The sequence below is a fragment of the Struthio camelus genome, chromosome 1 (genome assembly GCF_040807025.1).
Source record: "Struthio camelus isolate bStrCam1 chromosome 1, bStrCam1.hap1, whole genome shotgun sequence".
Lineage (NCBI taxonomy): Eukaryota > Metazoa > Chordata > Aves > Struthioniformes > Struthionidae > Struthio > Struthio camelus.
In genome coordinates, this window is record NC_090942.1 from 17,139,333 (window position 1) to 17,154,854 (window position 15,522).

The window sequence follows — 15,522 nt, forward strand, 5'->3', positions numbered from 1 at the left end:
GGCGATAATCACTCCCTTCACCTGCTGGCTACAGTCTTGCTTAAGATCCAAGTGCATAGAAAAAGAATAGCGCTCCACCTTTTGTATAGGATTCTTTTCTAAAAATAGAAAATAAATAGGAAAGGACATTGACCTTTGAGATAATTGAAGTATGGGATGATGGTGCATCCTCAGAGAAGGGAACAAGACAAACAGCAGGATCACAAGCCTGGACTTTAGGAGAATAGACTATGATCTGTTCAGGGGCCTACTTGGAAGAAACTCATGGGATGTGGCCCTGGAGAGGAGAGTGATCCGAGAGAGCTGGTTGATTTTGAAGGATTACCTCCTCCAAGCTCAAGAACGATCCATCCCAATGTGCAGGAAGTCAAAGAAAGGTGGCAGGAGGCCACGTTTCTCCTCCGCGACAGATCTCCGGAGGTCCCTGCCAACCTCAGCTATGTGATTTTGTAAACATTTTGTCTATAAAACTTTTTTTTTTTTCAGTAAGTACAGATATAGTTTTGGATAGTTTTGGCTCGATCGCATACATCATAATGTGTAAGAGTCTGAATACTGCCGGCTTTATCACTGTTCTGGGCATTCCTTGGCATGAGTCTGTTAGATGAGGAAAAAACCCTGAAAAAGAGCTGAAGCTGCTTTGAAGTGTAAATCTGGACGTTTGAGATCCTTGTTTGACGTACATATATTTACCAGGCTGATCCTCTATAATTTGTGAAAATCACGTGGCAAACATGTTATTCCAAGGTATTAAGAGATCATCTACTTCACGTGGTGCTAAACATCCTGAGCCGCAAAATGCTTCTGTGGCAAAATTAATATTAAGAAAAAATCCTACCATTTTATGAGGTGCTGCAAGACAAGACCACCAGTGTTGAGATGGCAGTATTTGTGACAGATCCAACTCCAAAATAGTCCTGGAAAGCTGATTATATTCCATAATTTGAGAAAGACAGCAAAACAGAATAGTTCCTACCAAACTGAGCTGGAGCCAGTCGTCTTCCTCTTAAAGACGGCCAACTCTGGCCGTTATTTCCCTGGTGTTGGTATCAAATGGATGTTGTTCTGAGCCTGTCTGTGCAGCATTTTGCTTTCTGAATTAGCAGAGACAATAGCGTCCTTCCTCAATAAAGAATTGACATATTTTTAAGAGCTGCATTACAGAATGAATTTATAATGTGTAATGGGAAAAGAAGAAAGAACGAAGGCAGATACAGAAACATATCCCTGGGTTTCCATTTCCCTGGGTATTTTTGAACAGGGTTTTGCGTTATTCTCTTACGTGTTTTAGAACTGTTTTACTGACAGACTGCAAAAATATACAGAGACACTATATTCAAATGCAGCATTGTTCTAAGCCTGACATTAATTTCTGTTACATATCAGGACAGTTGAGCATATTTAATTTTATTCTTGTTCTGCAGTGCTATTTAATGAAGAAACAAACTTTGACTGACTTATACTATAGAAGTTGCGTCATGGATAGGAACTGGGCTTAGAAATCAAGAAATCCTGAGTTCTATTTCTGCACTCGTTCTTCTAGAATTTGATGCAGCCTTGTGAAACTGTGCGTGCCTTCTGTTTTTCAGCAAGTTCCTAATGCTCACAAAGACTGGGTTTGTGCTCTTGGCCTGGTACCCGGCGCTCCGGTTCTCCTCAGTGGCTGTAGAGGAGGCATGCTGAGGCTCTGGAACGTGGAAACCTTTGCACCGACTGGGGAGGTGAAGGGACATGACAGTCCTATCAACGCAATCTGCACCAACTCCAGCCACATATTCACGGCATCAGAGTGAGTTTTTTTCCTCCATGAATCTTTTTTTGTAAATCCTGTTATAAAGTTCTGCCTGTGCAAATTCGTTTAGGAGATCTTCAGTTGTATGAGTCACTTCACAGCAAGCGTAGGAAGACCTGGTCCATGCCCCTAAATGCTTATAATACTCAGGGTGGCACGGAGAGTTTTACCAGCTTGTCTCTACCATTGAGCTATTTATTGCTAGAGAAGTACTGACTCCTGATCTGTAGGAATTTTTCTTAAAAAAAGAAAATTTTTCTCTTTTTTTTTTTTTAATATGTGGCTTACAGCAGAAGCCTTGCCAAAACCATCATACTGTCTTTTTAATACTTTGATTTGGATATTTATATTTGATTCCTTAGTAGAAGTGGGCACACTTAGTACCTGAAACCTCAGGGGACTTGACCGAGAAAAATCCCTAATTCTGGAGAAAGTGCAGGAGACCACAGCAAAGCCCACTTGGTAATGTAGTCTGAACACAGGAACTGTGAAAGCGGTTATGTTATGTTCTGATGCTAATTACTGAAGCCTTCTGAATTAAAGCAAGACTTTCTGAATTGAGGCAGGACTACTTCACACTTGGGAGTTTCCAGATGTCCGCATTTAGTGGCTAGTTTTTATATTTAAGCATTCGCAGATATGGGCAGAGATGTTGAAGCTTATGTGCTTATGCTTGCTTGAAGTTATTAATAAGTTTAGACCATACATAAACCTGAAATTTATTCTTTATTACTACAAAAATAAAATCCCAGGAGCATTAAGACAACCATTTCAACAGGAGCTAGGCCAGACATCAACAGAAACTCATTTTTCTTCATTATAGGAAGAATTCTGCAATTCACAGCTTAAAAATAAATAAATAAATCCCTTTGGAACGTATAACATTGTGGTGAAGGTCTTTAGAACTTAGGATATTCCTGATGATACGAAGGCTCGAGTCAGAAATCTCTTGTGATCTGACAAAGTTTATCCTGACTGCTGCCTCCTGACTTTTTTTGAGGAAGTTGTAAGGAACAGATGAATAGGTATTTGAGAGTCTTCTCGATAATAAACAGCTAGTCATGTGATTGAATATTTATAAGAAATTCATAATTTCTCCTTTTCTTTCACAGGATAAATTGCTGTTTAATGAGACAAATTTCTTGTTTTATTTTACTTTTTAATTATGATATTACATTTATGTAATGCATATTCCATGCGGTACTTTACTTATATGTACTTTAAAATGATGCAAATATTGACTGTTGCCAAAGTACAGAAATAGAGCTTATTCTCTCCTGGGCATCTGAATGCCAGGTTATGGTATAAGACTTCCTGCATCTGGCTAAATTTTTAGGCCTTCTTTGTGCTTGTGTGCTTTTTATGTTGACTTACTACAGACTGACTCCTTTCATTCAAACTGAGCACATTTCAGGTCATAGTTGATTTAACCTATTGTAGTGTTTCGCAGTTTTTTTTTTTTTTTTTTTTCCTAATGGCAGAAAGTGGTCTTGTCCTTTGAGTATGTCTTTTTATAATACACTAGCTGTTTGCCTGTGGTCTGCTGAGTTGCAAATAGGTGCAGGTAGAAACTCCTCTCTGGTGTGCATACTATTTTAGTCTATTGTTTTGTCGCTGTACTTTAAAAAATGAATTAATAAGAGTAGGATATTTTTTTCCTCAGACACGTAACTTTTATACTTGCCTGAGTGGTTCAAGGTGAACTATGAAGGCCAGTGCTGTGATAAAGTTAGAGAACATTGACACATCTTAGGTTTTAAAGTGTCCTGAAGGTGGAAAGGTGGAATAACCCTTGCATAGCCATTTTGCAAATCTTATGTCTTTACAATGCCTTTCTGAATAAGACATCTGAACTGTTTTTTTCTCCCCCATCTCCTCCCGCCTTACCGCACTCCCAAATCAATTACTAAATTCTATTTTTCTTGTTTTGTTTTGGTTTTCAGTGACCGGACTGTGAGGATCTGGAAAGCTCGAAATGTAATAGATGGACAGATCTCAGATACTGGAGATGCAAATGAAGATCTTGCCAGTAATTGAAATGATGGGCAGTGATGAACAATGAAACTGCGGTGCACTCTGTGCAGTTTGCTGCGTGCTGGAAGTTTGCTGTGACTGGAATGAACTGAGAAACAAGAGTGAACTCTTCTTCTAGAACTGCTGTCCTTAAAACAAGTACTGTACTTGAGAAAAAAATAACCTCCTGGTAACATGCTTGTGTCTCAGTGATCCTATATATGTATATCTATATATAATGGCTGGATTTGTGTGCATATGTAACACTTGCAGTTTAAATTAACTGGAAATTGGTCTTCTCTAATGACTGTCTCAAAATTAGATCCTGGAATATATTAAAGAAGTGCTCTGCTGTATTTCACTCACAAGTATGATCAGCTGTTTTGCATTTTAGGGTAATATGGGAGTCATGATGTCCCATTAATAAGCCTTTGATGAAGACAGACTTTGTTTCAAGCTTCTAAAAGGTCACTTACAGAGCTATTATGAAAGTGGAGTGAATAAAAGATGTGAGGAAGCTGTTAGTGACAGATCATTTTGATATGACTGTATCCTGCTAACAGTGGCTGCCATATGATTTGTGTTAATGTTAGCATATAATCCTTGTTGACCAAAGTTGTGCAACTATGTGTGCTCTGTGCTCAGGACTAGAACTAAAATGCTCATAAATTGGTATGTTTTATTAGTGTTTTGCCTATATTCTGTAATGACTAGGTATTCTTAATGTCATAACAGAAATGTATCTTAATCTATTTTTCTTATGGATTTGTTTCTGTCATCTCACGTTTTCTTTTTTTTTTTTTTTTAAGCAAAATGTCTTTCCTTTTTACCTAATTTTATATGCTGCTAACTGTATTTTAAATACACTGTGTTGCAAACCTTGACAGTTACTATGAGAACTGAACCACACGTATGGGAAAAAGCAATGTAAATAGATGGTTGTACAAAGAGAATATCTTATCTTGTGCCTGTATGAATTTTAAAATTCTTAGAATGTGGATACTGAGGGAGGATGTATAATTTATCCAGCTACTCTGAGTATTAATTTGTAAATTCTGCAGGTTTTAAAATTTTATGTAGATTCAGAAACTGTGTTTGGATGTTGAGTTTTTTTTTGCAGAGAATATCAGTCTGTAAATTATAGCTTATTTAGGTGACACTTAAATAAAGATGTGAATGTGAATCATTTCTCTTTGCCTTTTTCATCATGCTTCTGTAAAGCAATCACTTTACTTGCAAAGGCCTGAAATATAAAATACACAGTTTTCCATAATGCAGTAGAATAGTTTGCTGCTTAAAATAGCCCAGAGGTTGTTCTGGTATCGTACTTCAGTGTTCTAGTTAGCTATTATTTGTGCTTTCATAGTATTTAGGAATCCTAGTAGGATTCCCTCATACCGAGTACAGTACAGACTTAAAATGAAGCAATTGGTCCCTGTACTGAAGAGATCACATTTCTCACCTTACTACATACAGTCTGTCAAGCAAACAAAAGCTCTAGTGCCTCTTGTTCATCTTAGAGAATTATTTCCTTCTCGGCCCAGCTTGAAAGGAGATGAAAATGCATACTGCTTGTCATTTGAGGTTACTGATTTAGTCTACCTTTTGGCAAAAATGAGTAATGATACCTATTTGTGAGGAGTAACATAGAGGTTGGTAGTTAAACACTAGTATCTATTACTGCTGTTTCTCTCTTATGCCTTTTGACTACTCAAAGGGCACATACCCAAACGATTTGGGACCACATCACAGTTTTGAGCAAAACGTCCCGTGGAGAGATTTCTGAGTGAGGTTTGTGTGGGAGGTTTTGCGTGTCTGGTGGAGGGTGCCCTGTTCTGCCCAGTCCAGTGGGTAAAGGCAGAGGTACGCGAATGATGCTAACAACTTGGTGACTTGTGATATTGGAGCTTGAATGTTCATGGTTGTAATCTGGGAAGCAAGCCTAGGTGGTTTGTTAGTGTCAGTCGTGCACATGTAAGACTAATGTGACTGTTGTGTTTCTCACCTGCAGAAGTCCTTACAGAGCCAGGAAGCTTCCGCTTGCTGTCAGGCTACTCTTCTTTAATGGACCAGATGGTAAGGGGCTGGTGTGAAAACAGTCTGAATTGCAGGTGCTGCTCTTCTGTAATGCTTGAAAACACGCAGACCTTACATTTTAAAAAGATATTTCGTGCTAGATGTCAGTATAACTGTTAGATAATGTCTGTATAGAAAGATTTTCCTCTGCAAAGACATTCCATCTAAATCCAATCTTAACCATGGAATGCACAGATTCACTCTGATAGTTCTTGTCATTAAATAATTGGAAGAAAAATGTCATTTTGTAAAGGCCACCCTATCAGTTTCTTGTTTTACTGAAGATTCTTCTGCTGACTTTTTCTTCAAGCTTTCAATTCGTAATATAATATTACACATGTGATAAAAGGTGGTATCAAATTAGGAAAAGGTAAACACTGGTAAAAACTCTTGGATTCTCTTAAGATGATTGTTTGAAAAATGAAGGGGGCATTTGAATATTTAATTTTATAGAGACTCTGGGAAAAGTCATGAGAAACTGATTTTCTCAAAGTTGACATTTAGAAGTTTAGCAAAGTTTATGGACGATTAGTAACTAAGTCATGTCTTATCTGCTTACATACATTCCTATATGCAGGCAAGGTCATGTGTTATAATTAATCTCATGAAAGATATGCATGTTGATGAAAAAAACTTTGCAATGTCTCATATTACTCACCTGAACGAGTGTTTATTGTGCCTCTGCCTTGTATAAAAGACAATGCGTGGTGCGCAGAAGTTAGCAGTTGACCATGGGGAGAATCAAGAGTCTCCGTCTCTCAGCTGTTGTGCTAGCGAGTAAGTGCACAGTATTTCTGCTTTGGCACAGGCTTCAAAGACAGCATATAAACTTTATAACAACAGTAGAAGTGCTCAGAAGGAGATCTGCCACGTTGTACCTGGAAAAGGATGAAAAGGGAATGGGTTTAAATCCATTGGCAGTGACAGGTGGCTCTACGGAAAGACAACAGGGCTCGCTTGTTTAGCAGCGTATCCTGATATTTAGCTCTTGAGCACCGGCATAGACACGCTGAAGTCAATGGGACTATGCTGCTGCTGAATGTGCTTTGCTAGTTTGTTTACTGTGATTTTTACCTACTTTTACCAGATTAATTCAGTCTGGAGTGTAATAAAGGGAGAATAGATAACGCAAGGTGGAATCTCCGCCGCAACTGTACCTTTGAAATACATAGATGAACCTAAAATATGACGGCTAATACTATTTAACAGAAAGGAATATGGTAATATTTTGATTCCTTGCTTATAGCTTATTGCAGCATTTTCTAACCTAATTTCATGAAATTATAGTGAGAGACCTTAAAAATCGGTAGGGACAATTTTTCACATAAGTTTTTCAAATTGCCTCTCTTTAGGTTCTGTTCCCATGGAAATTATCATGAAAAAGCAGCGAGTAGCCACAGCTGTTGCTAAATTCAGCTGCTCGTTTGTGTTTCATTTTCTATGCATGTTTACAAAGAAATGGGCCATAAGTGCAGTGAAAATGATTTAGAGGTTTTAAAATAAGAGAAGTTTTTAATAAGTAGGGAAGGAAAAAGAGGTTTAGCATCTTCCCACCTACTATTGTCCCATGCTGGAAACTGCAAGTCCTGGTGTTCAAAATCTGCTGGTAAACTTATGTTTCATACTGATGAAAAGGTTGAATTAAATTTTCGTGGCACCTGCAGAGCGCAGAGTAATTTTTCCATTTAACTAGTTTTTTTATTATGCAAATAAGTTGATAAAAGTCTCCTGTGAACTTACGCTACATAAAATGGCGCTTGCTTATAATTTGCTCTGGTATGTTTGGTCATATTGTGTGACTTCAGCAATGGAAGCAAATCTACACTGCGTTTTACTCCCAGTAGAAGGACGAGGTAATTAAAATGAAACGTGAAGGATTTACTCTATTTTGTGTTCATCCGCGCCGTTAGCCAGAGTGTGTAAGGCGCAGCAGTGCAGAGCTGCTGAAGACAGAGGCGCTTCACGTTTGACTGTGGAGATAGTGTTTGGTATAGGATTTTTTTAGTTTCTATAGTTGCATGGCTTTAAGGACCTCAGAAAGCTGGAGAGCTGAAGGAAGCCTTTGAAATCCTTTAATCTCTCCCTCAATAACCACAAATATTGGTGCACTGTGGTACAAAGGCATGGCGGCTCTTTCCATGGGACTTGCAGCCTGTGTTTCTCTGCCACACCTTGGTCAGGGATGGAGTATAAAGTCTATGTAGTTCCATCCCAAAGTCTTTAGTGTTTAACTAGGCCGCTGATGACTCCTTGCTGATTTCTGCTGCACAAAGTAGTTATTTAGGGATGCCCACAGGATGGCTGCGTTCCGTTGTTCACCTTTTATGCTTTGGATGAAAAAGGGGATCAGAATTCAGGGTGTTTTTATGTGATGAAACATAGAGGGAACGAAGGCTGGGCAGAAAGTGGCCAAACTGCTAGGGATGGCTTCCCCACTGTGAAAACCAAAAGTGGAAGCCAAGCAGGTCTCTGCCAGCTATGGCAGCTGGTGAAGGTTAACAGGATTTAACTGCTTAATTCCTATGTCTAGAAGGTAGTACAAGGGCTGTGTGCCAATGATGAGTTAGTTTTGCTGCAAATCCCAGGACCACTGGCAGTGCCAGATGTGAGCCTTTCCCCCCTGAACTGCTACAGCACTGGTTCACCGAACCAGTGGGAACATCCGAGGTGGAAGACAAATTTGCGTTTTTCTAAAAATATGAAGGTAGACAGTATTAAGCTCTCGCTTCTCTCCAATCCCATCTTCTCTGTTTGGGAATAAAGGCTGGCATAATGGAAGGATGTAATTTTCTAGTGAATCCATAGTTTTATTCTATAATTTTTTCATTATATAAATTATTGCTTGAGCACCTTTATGTGTAAACTTATTTGTAAGGAGAAGTCCAGACTGCATGAGCAATCATGTTTTAAATGTTCGAATGCACGGTAGTCCACGCAAAAATGTTTAAAGCAGAGGTATTAGTCATTTTATAGAAAAGAGTAACTATTTTTCAAGTAGATTTAATCCCTGAATATTGTCATAATGACTAAAATAGCATAAAGTTAACTTCAAAATAAGTATGCTGTCTGCAGCACAGCTGCTCTCTTTTCAGAAATATTTGATAACATAGTGTTTTGTTAGCACAGCAGGGAGCTAGTGGTGCAATCCCCCGGATTTCAGTAGTCTCGTTCCTCAAAGGGGAATTGCAGGGCTAGACCAGCAGCTAGAAAAAGGAAAAGGTTTAGCACCTTACATAAAAGGATTTTAGTCAGGATGATTCTGAGAATGACTAATCTGTGCTTTTCTTTTATTATCAGTACTTTCCTTTTAATCACTACTCTAGCTTTACTAATACTAACATACTAATAACATATATGCTGTATGTAATATATAAATGAAACAGTAATACAAACACGTATGTAATCAGCATTTTATATTTGTATATATTGTGCATGTGCATGCTGATTTTATGTGTACATATACATGTATATATAATCTCTGTGTGTATAACATGAGACAGAATAAGCATACCACAAATGTAATATTTTAATATCTATAATACTTTTAGTCCTTACTGAAGTACACCTTCTATGCAACTAGACTGAAGAGTTCTTCTCACGCCTCAGTGGCAGTTTCATTATTTCACTATTTAACTTTCCGTGAGTATTTCAAGTTAGTCAGGCTTCAGTAGAAAACCTGAAGCTCTGAATACAGAGCTTATAGACCTCTCAGTGTGTTGGTATGCAGAAGAAACTAATTACTCTTGTTTCAGTCATGAGTAGGTAAGCTGCTCTGAGGTTATCTCAATCAAAAGAATCATGAATTTCAGGCTCAAAATGGGAAAACCCCAAAAGAATAACCAAAGTAGTTTGCATTGCCTTTTATTCACCTCATACAAATATGTACTGTACTTTGACGGTTTTTTTTTTTTCCTGGTTCAGTCCTAGGACAGTGCTTTTGCTCCAGCGAAGACCCACAATGTTCCCGGGACGCTCCAGTTAAGAGCCGCGTTGACTGCCACCCTCAGCCTGGGGCTTCCCAGGAGGAATGCGAAGCAAGGGGCTGCACTTGGTGTTCCACTGACGTGCCAAATGCCCCCTGGTGCTTCTTCCCAGAAGACAGTCCCTACGGCTCTTCTCTAAGTGGGATTACAGAAAAGATAGCTAAAGGCTGGAGGTAAACTTGTCATGCCTCCAGTAGTGCTCCCATAATAATAATAATTGCACAGTTGCAAGGACAGGGCATCGCAGGGCTCGTTTGCTTGGGCCAGCGCCAACCTGGGTTCCTGTTCTAGCAGTAGTTTGTTGGAGACTCTCCACATGTCGTTTCACTATCCTGTGCCCAACTTGCGAGGGTGAAGATAAAGAATGTGTTTCACTGGTCTCCACTTAGGACAGTTAGCATTTACATTTAAGCTAGTTGCACCACACTCAGTTAATAGTGAAGAAAAAAGGTGCTTGCACAAGGTGATGCATCTCATCCTGAGAGCTGTGTCTTCAATAGGCTTGGGGACTTCTGCCTTGGGAGTACCTGTTTTATCCCTTAACTATAAGGAGAGCCTAAGCTGACTCTCTTAGATTCAGACATCTAATTTTTGGATTTAAATCTGGACAAAATAAATGATACCACATACTACCATCTACTTTGTAGAGTGTTCTAATCTCTACAGATTAAAAACAAATAGATAGGAGATAGGGAAAACTATTAATGATTTGGTTGGAGTACCCGAGGCACCACACGTTTGGGTTTTGATTCAAGGATGAATGTACAGTTGTACAAGTATTACCCCACTGCGCTCCCTGGCTGTGATGAACAGGCCTTCTCACTGAATCACTGAATGGTTGAGGTTGGAAAGGACCTTTGGAGATCGTCCAGTTTGAGCCCCTACTCAAGCAGGGGTCACCTAGAGCAGGTTGCCCAGGGCATGTCCTTTGGTTTTGGATATCTTCAAGGATGGAGATGTCAAAACCTCTTTGGGCAACCTGTAAAAAAAATAAATAAATAAACACATCTATAAAAATTTCTGTAGAATCTTCTGCTAGAAAGACCAGCCTGGTGGAATCTCAGCAAGCAGAACTACTGAGGCTCGCTTTAGCAAAAGAAAGATTATGTTCAGAGATTTTCTCTTGACATATTAATACTTTTTTAAAGAATTGATGCAGAATAATAGAATTGTTCCCCCCCTCCCCCGCCATTTTACAGTGTTTATAAGCTGAGAGCTGTGGTCGTTGGCATTCAAAAGTGTTTCTGTCACAGGGTAACGCTGAACAAACTCCAGGCATTGTCACTGTTTGGAAATGACATTTGTCCTGTTGTCATAGATGTAAAGTGAGTATCTGGAGAAAAAAGGAAAAAAAAAGTCATTTAAACTAAATACCATAAGCTAACAAAAAAACTAACTTATCTGGACCCCTCCTTGCTTTGGTTTAGTTGCCGATCCTAATCACCAGCGATTTGAAGTTCCACTCAAGACTGAATCCCCTTCTGTTGCTGCCAATGACACCAGCTATGACATTGAGTTTACTGATGATACCTCTCACTTCAGAATCAAGAGGAAAAGCACTGGCACAGTGCTGCGAGTATAAAATTTACTAACCTTTGTTTGCAGAAGGTAAGAATTAAGAGAGAAGCACTATTTTTCATACACTCTTGCTTGTGTCTGTGGAACACAGGAAAAAATAAACATTTTTTCTCTCAGCCATAAATTAGATGTGTCATACATACAGATTTATGCCTTGTCCCTAGAAAACACTCATTGTTAACGTAAACATATGCCTGTGTAATGGGTGAATATGTACGTGCATGTAGGAAAGATTGTTCAATAAGTCAAATAACTTTTAAGGGTACAGTTTCTAAGAGTACAACTTGAGGCGTTAGTAGACTGAACTTGCAGAGAGCACTGATCTGCAAGTTTTTGAAATTTGTGATGTTTTAGTGTGTCAGAAATTGATCTCCAAATCTGTTATCACTTTCCAAAATGTCAGTCTCGGAAACTAAAGCTTACATCTACGAAGGCCTTAGTCCTCTGACTTCCACTGGTTTCAGTGGGGTGAAGACAGTGAATGGCATTTGTGGGTCTAATTTGTCACACTGCAAAAATACTAGTTGTATCATCAACTGGTACTGTATTTTTTAAGTTCAGCGAAAGCCCCTAAAGCAGCAAATGTCAGCAGGTTTTATAATTTCTCATTTTCTTGCCTTCAGCCAACACATCTCTTTTGTGTAACTCTATTGAGCAAAAGATTTATTTGGAAAGAGCAACTCCTTCCGTCCTAATCAAGGTGCATTCTTGCCAGTTTCATTTAGTGATGCTCCAGGTCAGCGTCAGCAGCAGCCTGCGACTGGCTGCGGAGATAAATTACCATGTTGCGGCCTGCTCTGCGTTATCGTGCTCCTCAGGCAGGAGAAGGAGATGGACAGAAGGTATAAATATGGGTACAGTCACAGCGGGACCGTGGAAGAGAAGACCAAATAAGTACACTGCTGCTCACAGGAGTCTACAGTTGTGTTTGTATCAGCTTTTTAATTCACATCAGCAGTCCCTTTTGGATCTCCTGATTATACCCGGTTGTTGTACTTTGGCTAACATTGCAGTAGTCTGGAGGAATGTGACTTAGACTCCTTTTCCATGAAATGGAGCTGTCCAGGAGCACATGCAACATCCTCCTCCTGTGGATGGGCTCCTGCTGAAACGGGTGTGGTGTGGGCACTGGGCCCACAGCACCACCTCTTCCATCCTTGCCGTGCACTGCTATAGTGTCTGCAAAGCACATGCCCAGGTCACTGTGGTATTTTTATGCATTAGAAAACCTAACCCTAAATCAAAAAAGTAAAAAAGCAGGTCAGATTTTTTTCCCCAGAAGCTCTTTGTTAAACAGATTCAAAATATAATCATTAGCTTGGCAAGAAGGGTGAAGATGGCATAACGTGTGATTCGTGTAAGAGAATATGGCCTCTAAAATGGTCCAAGTCTGCAGATGGAACCACCACACTGAGTTTTTAATTAGCTGCCCGTTCTTTCAATCACAGTCTTGCGGCATCTCTTTTTATAGATGTCACAGCCAATTCTGTAAAGTTTTCTTTTTAAAGGCTCTTGTAAATGAATGCATTATGCATTGCTCAGATAACAAAAATAATTTAATTCCTCTTTAGACTTAACAGCTTTGTGAAAACAGTGGGCTTAAGTTAAAGGCCCAATTTTTTTCTTCTTGGTAATAAGAGATTTTTGTAAAGACTCATTAATTGTGAGTTGTGATGGAAGAGGTGAATGCATAATGGAAAATGACTACCAGCTAGCTCATAGCACCTTCCCTTTTACTCCTCCTCACCTTGACACAAGGCCCAAGAATTTAGTCTTGGTTATTCAAGGCATCCTCTAATTTGGGGCGTCCCAGTTAAGGGGAGGGGCGCAGCATGGAGCAAATTCAGGGTTCAATTTGCTGAGCTGCCAAAATCGCAACGCCGGTGAGAGCCAGAGAAGTGTCAGTCAGTCCCTGTTACAGGATTTCCAGGAGAGCACATTCACCTGGCTGCCCTCGGCCGGAGCAAGCCCCATCCGCTTGTCTCTGCAGCAGGGTGCTCGCAGGTCGCTTTCCGAAACTTTGTGCTTGGCGGCAGCGTTGGCTTTGGGAGAGGAGAGTGCTGCAAGGCAAAGGAAGGTAGAGGGCAGTCTTGGTTAATGTCATTCGCCCAGATTTCAGCAGCAATGCACGGCTATTAAACATCGCCACTGGAAAAAGGATGCATTGTGTCAAGACAGGTAATGGAGTTCTTTTGAAATCCAACCAACTTTAAAAAAAGGAAATTACAGGTGAATATTACACCTGGCTAATGGGTTTTTATCCTGCAAACATTGACAGTGCTGCTAGTAAAAGATTCTCGTCAGCAGACAGACATGGGATTTTGCACTTAGGAAGGAAAATTATGTGCTCCCGGGAAATTTTGTTTCGTGTCAAATCTCACAGCCTGTACTTACAGATTGAAGGATCACACCCCAGCAGGGATGAATTCCTCTTACAACTGAATCACATTTGGAGTGAAATTCCCTGTGCGAGGAACGAAAATGCATCTTTCATTCATTTGTTCCTCCAGCCCATCAGAGTGATATAATGTGGATGCTCAGGAATATCTCCGTATCCTAATTTGCAGAGGTTTGCAACTAACTGTGCACATAGAAAACATCTTTACAAGAAGGGAAGCAGGCTATACTTTCTAACATGAAAGCCATGGAGAGTGGCATTTGCTTGACTGGAGAGGACGAATCTAGAGTAAACAGTGTTTCAGAAGTATTCCCACTGATGACTGCACCAGCTGGCTAGATCCAGGGGAGCGCTGGTGACATGCGTGGCGTTAAGCAGACTTTTCCACTGGTTAAACCTGCCTGGAAGTAGTTCAGCCGCGCAGGAGGGCTGCATCCAAGCATATGTCCACTGGGTACCGCAAGCCACTAGCAAGACCTGCTGCAGATCTGCTGGGAATTTTCTCCCTGTTGTAGACAAGACAGGAGTATCCAAACTGTTTAAAGCCTACCGGCAGGGCTGTCAGCATATCTTCCCCCTTTTGCTGCTGTGCTGCAGCAGCAGGAACCACTATGGCCCAGCCAAGCAATGGGCCAAGTTTTGCCTAGGAAACCCCCAGGTGACAGCGGGTGCAGGTGCAGCTGTGCCAGCGCTAGGGCAATGTGACCAAGGACAAAGTAGTTGCCACTGCACCGCCTCCGAGGCTGATGCTAGAGGTTGTTTCAGAGACGTTTCTGAGCACGGTGCTTTTTGAGCCTTGCTCTCTGGTTGTCTCCCCTCCCTGGAAGCCTCGGCTGATCCCCACTGCCCAGGGATGGTGGGGATGAAGATGCCTCCCTCCCAGCTGAGGCTAACATGCACGTTGCTGTGTTTCTGTGTGAATGACGCTGCTTTCCTGAGCATCACTGAGCAGCACGGCTGGGAGCTCGCCCCTTCCCAGCACCCTTCCCACGTGAGTGAGGTATAGCTTCCCAAAGGCTGCACGCACCATTTATATCCCAATTGACCTGTGAGGCATGTAGGAAATACCCTGTTTCATTCACATTTCTAGGGAGGAAAGCAAAAAGTCAGTTATTTTGTGGTATTCCCATTTTCTTTCCCCTCCATGCAGTGTCTTGAATCAGTATGAGGAGAATGAAGGGCAGCTAGGGAAGGTTCTGTAGTGATGGATGTCTTCCTGTTTGCCCTTTGCCTTGTCCCACCCTCTCCTCGTCCCAGATGGAGTCAGTAGAGGAATCACTAAAACCCTCATTTCTCCTCTGAACCTCCTCCCAAGCTGCAAATTGCTCCTCCAGGAACACCAGCACGTCTGGGGCCAGGTGCTGAGCTGCGCAGCCCACTGCCTCCACGTTCAATGTGATGTGTCAGAGGAGGTTGCAAGGAAAGTGTCCCTGAGAAACAATCAAGCATATAAGATCCGTAGGGATTTCTCTCTCCTATTCTAAGATGCATGCGGCTGTGGCCTTGCTATCTCAATGAGCAGCTGAATCAATCGTTCAATCATTAATCTTCATATGCACACAAATACTGATCAAAAATAGTTGATATGGACAAATGAAGCCCATCTGGGAGGTGCTGCAGTGGCACTCCCCTTGCTTGAATGAATTAAGAAATAGTGTCTGTACAAAAACAGATCCCTACTT

The 15,522-nt window shown here is 40.7% G+C and overlaps 1 protein-coding gene across 9 annotated transcripts in view; it reads left to right on the plus strand.

Moving 5' to 3' along the window:
• The window catches only part of KIF21A (kinesin family member 21A), a 93,099-nt gene extending 88,108 nt beyond the window's left edge, over positions 1–4,991 (plus strand). For all 9 annotated transcript variants that reach the window (XM_068930535.1, XM_068930539.1, XM_068930566.1 and 6 more), the window contains 2 exons: positions 1,590–1,789; positions 3,736–4,991. In XM_068930535.1, the coding sequence (XP_068786636.1) occupies positions 1,590–1,789; positions 3,736–3,829 (294 nt within the window). In that variant the 3' untranslated portion in view covers positions 3,830–4,991. The remainder of the gene's footprint in view (positions 1–1,589; positions 1,790–3,735) is intronic.
• The last annotated feature ends 10,531 nt before the right edge of the window (positions 4,992–15,522 follow it).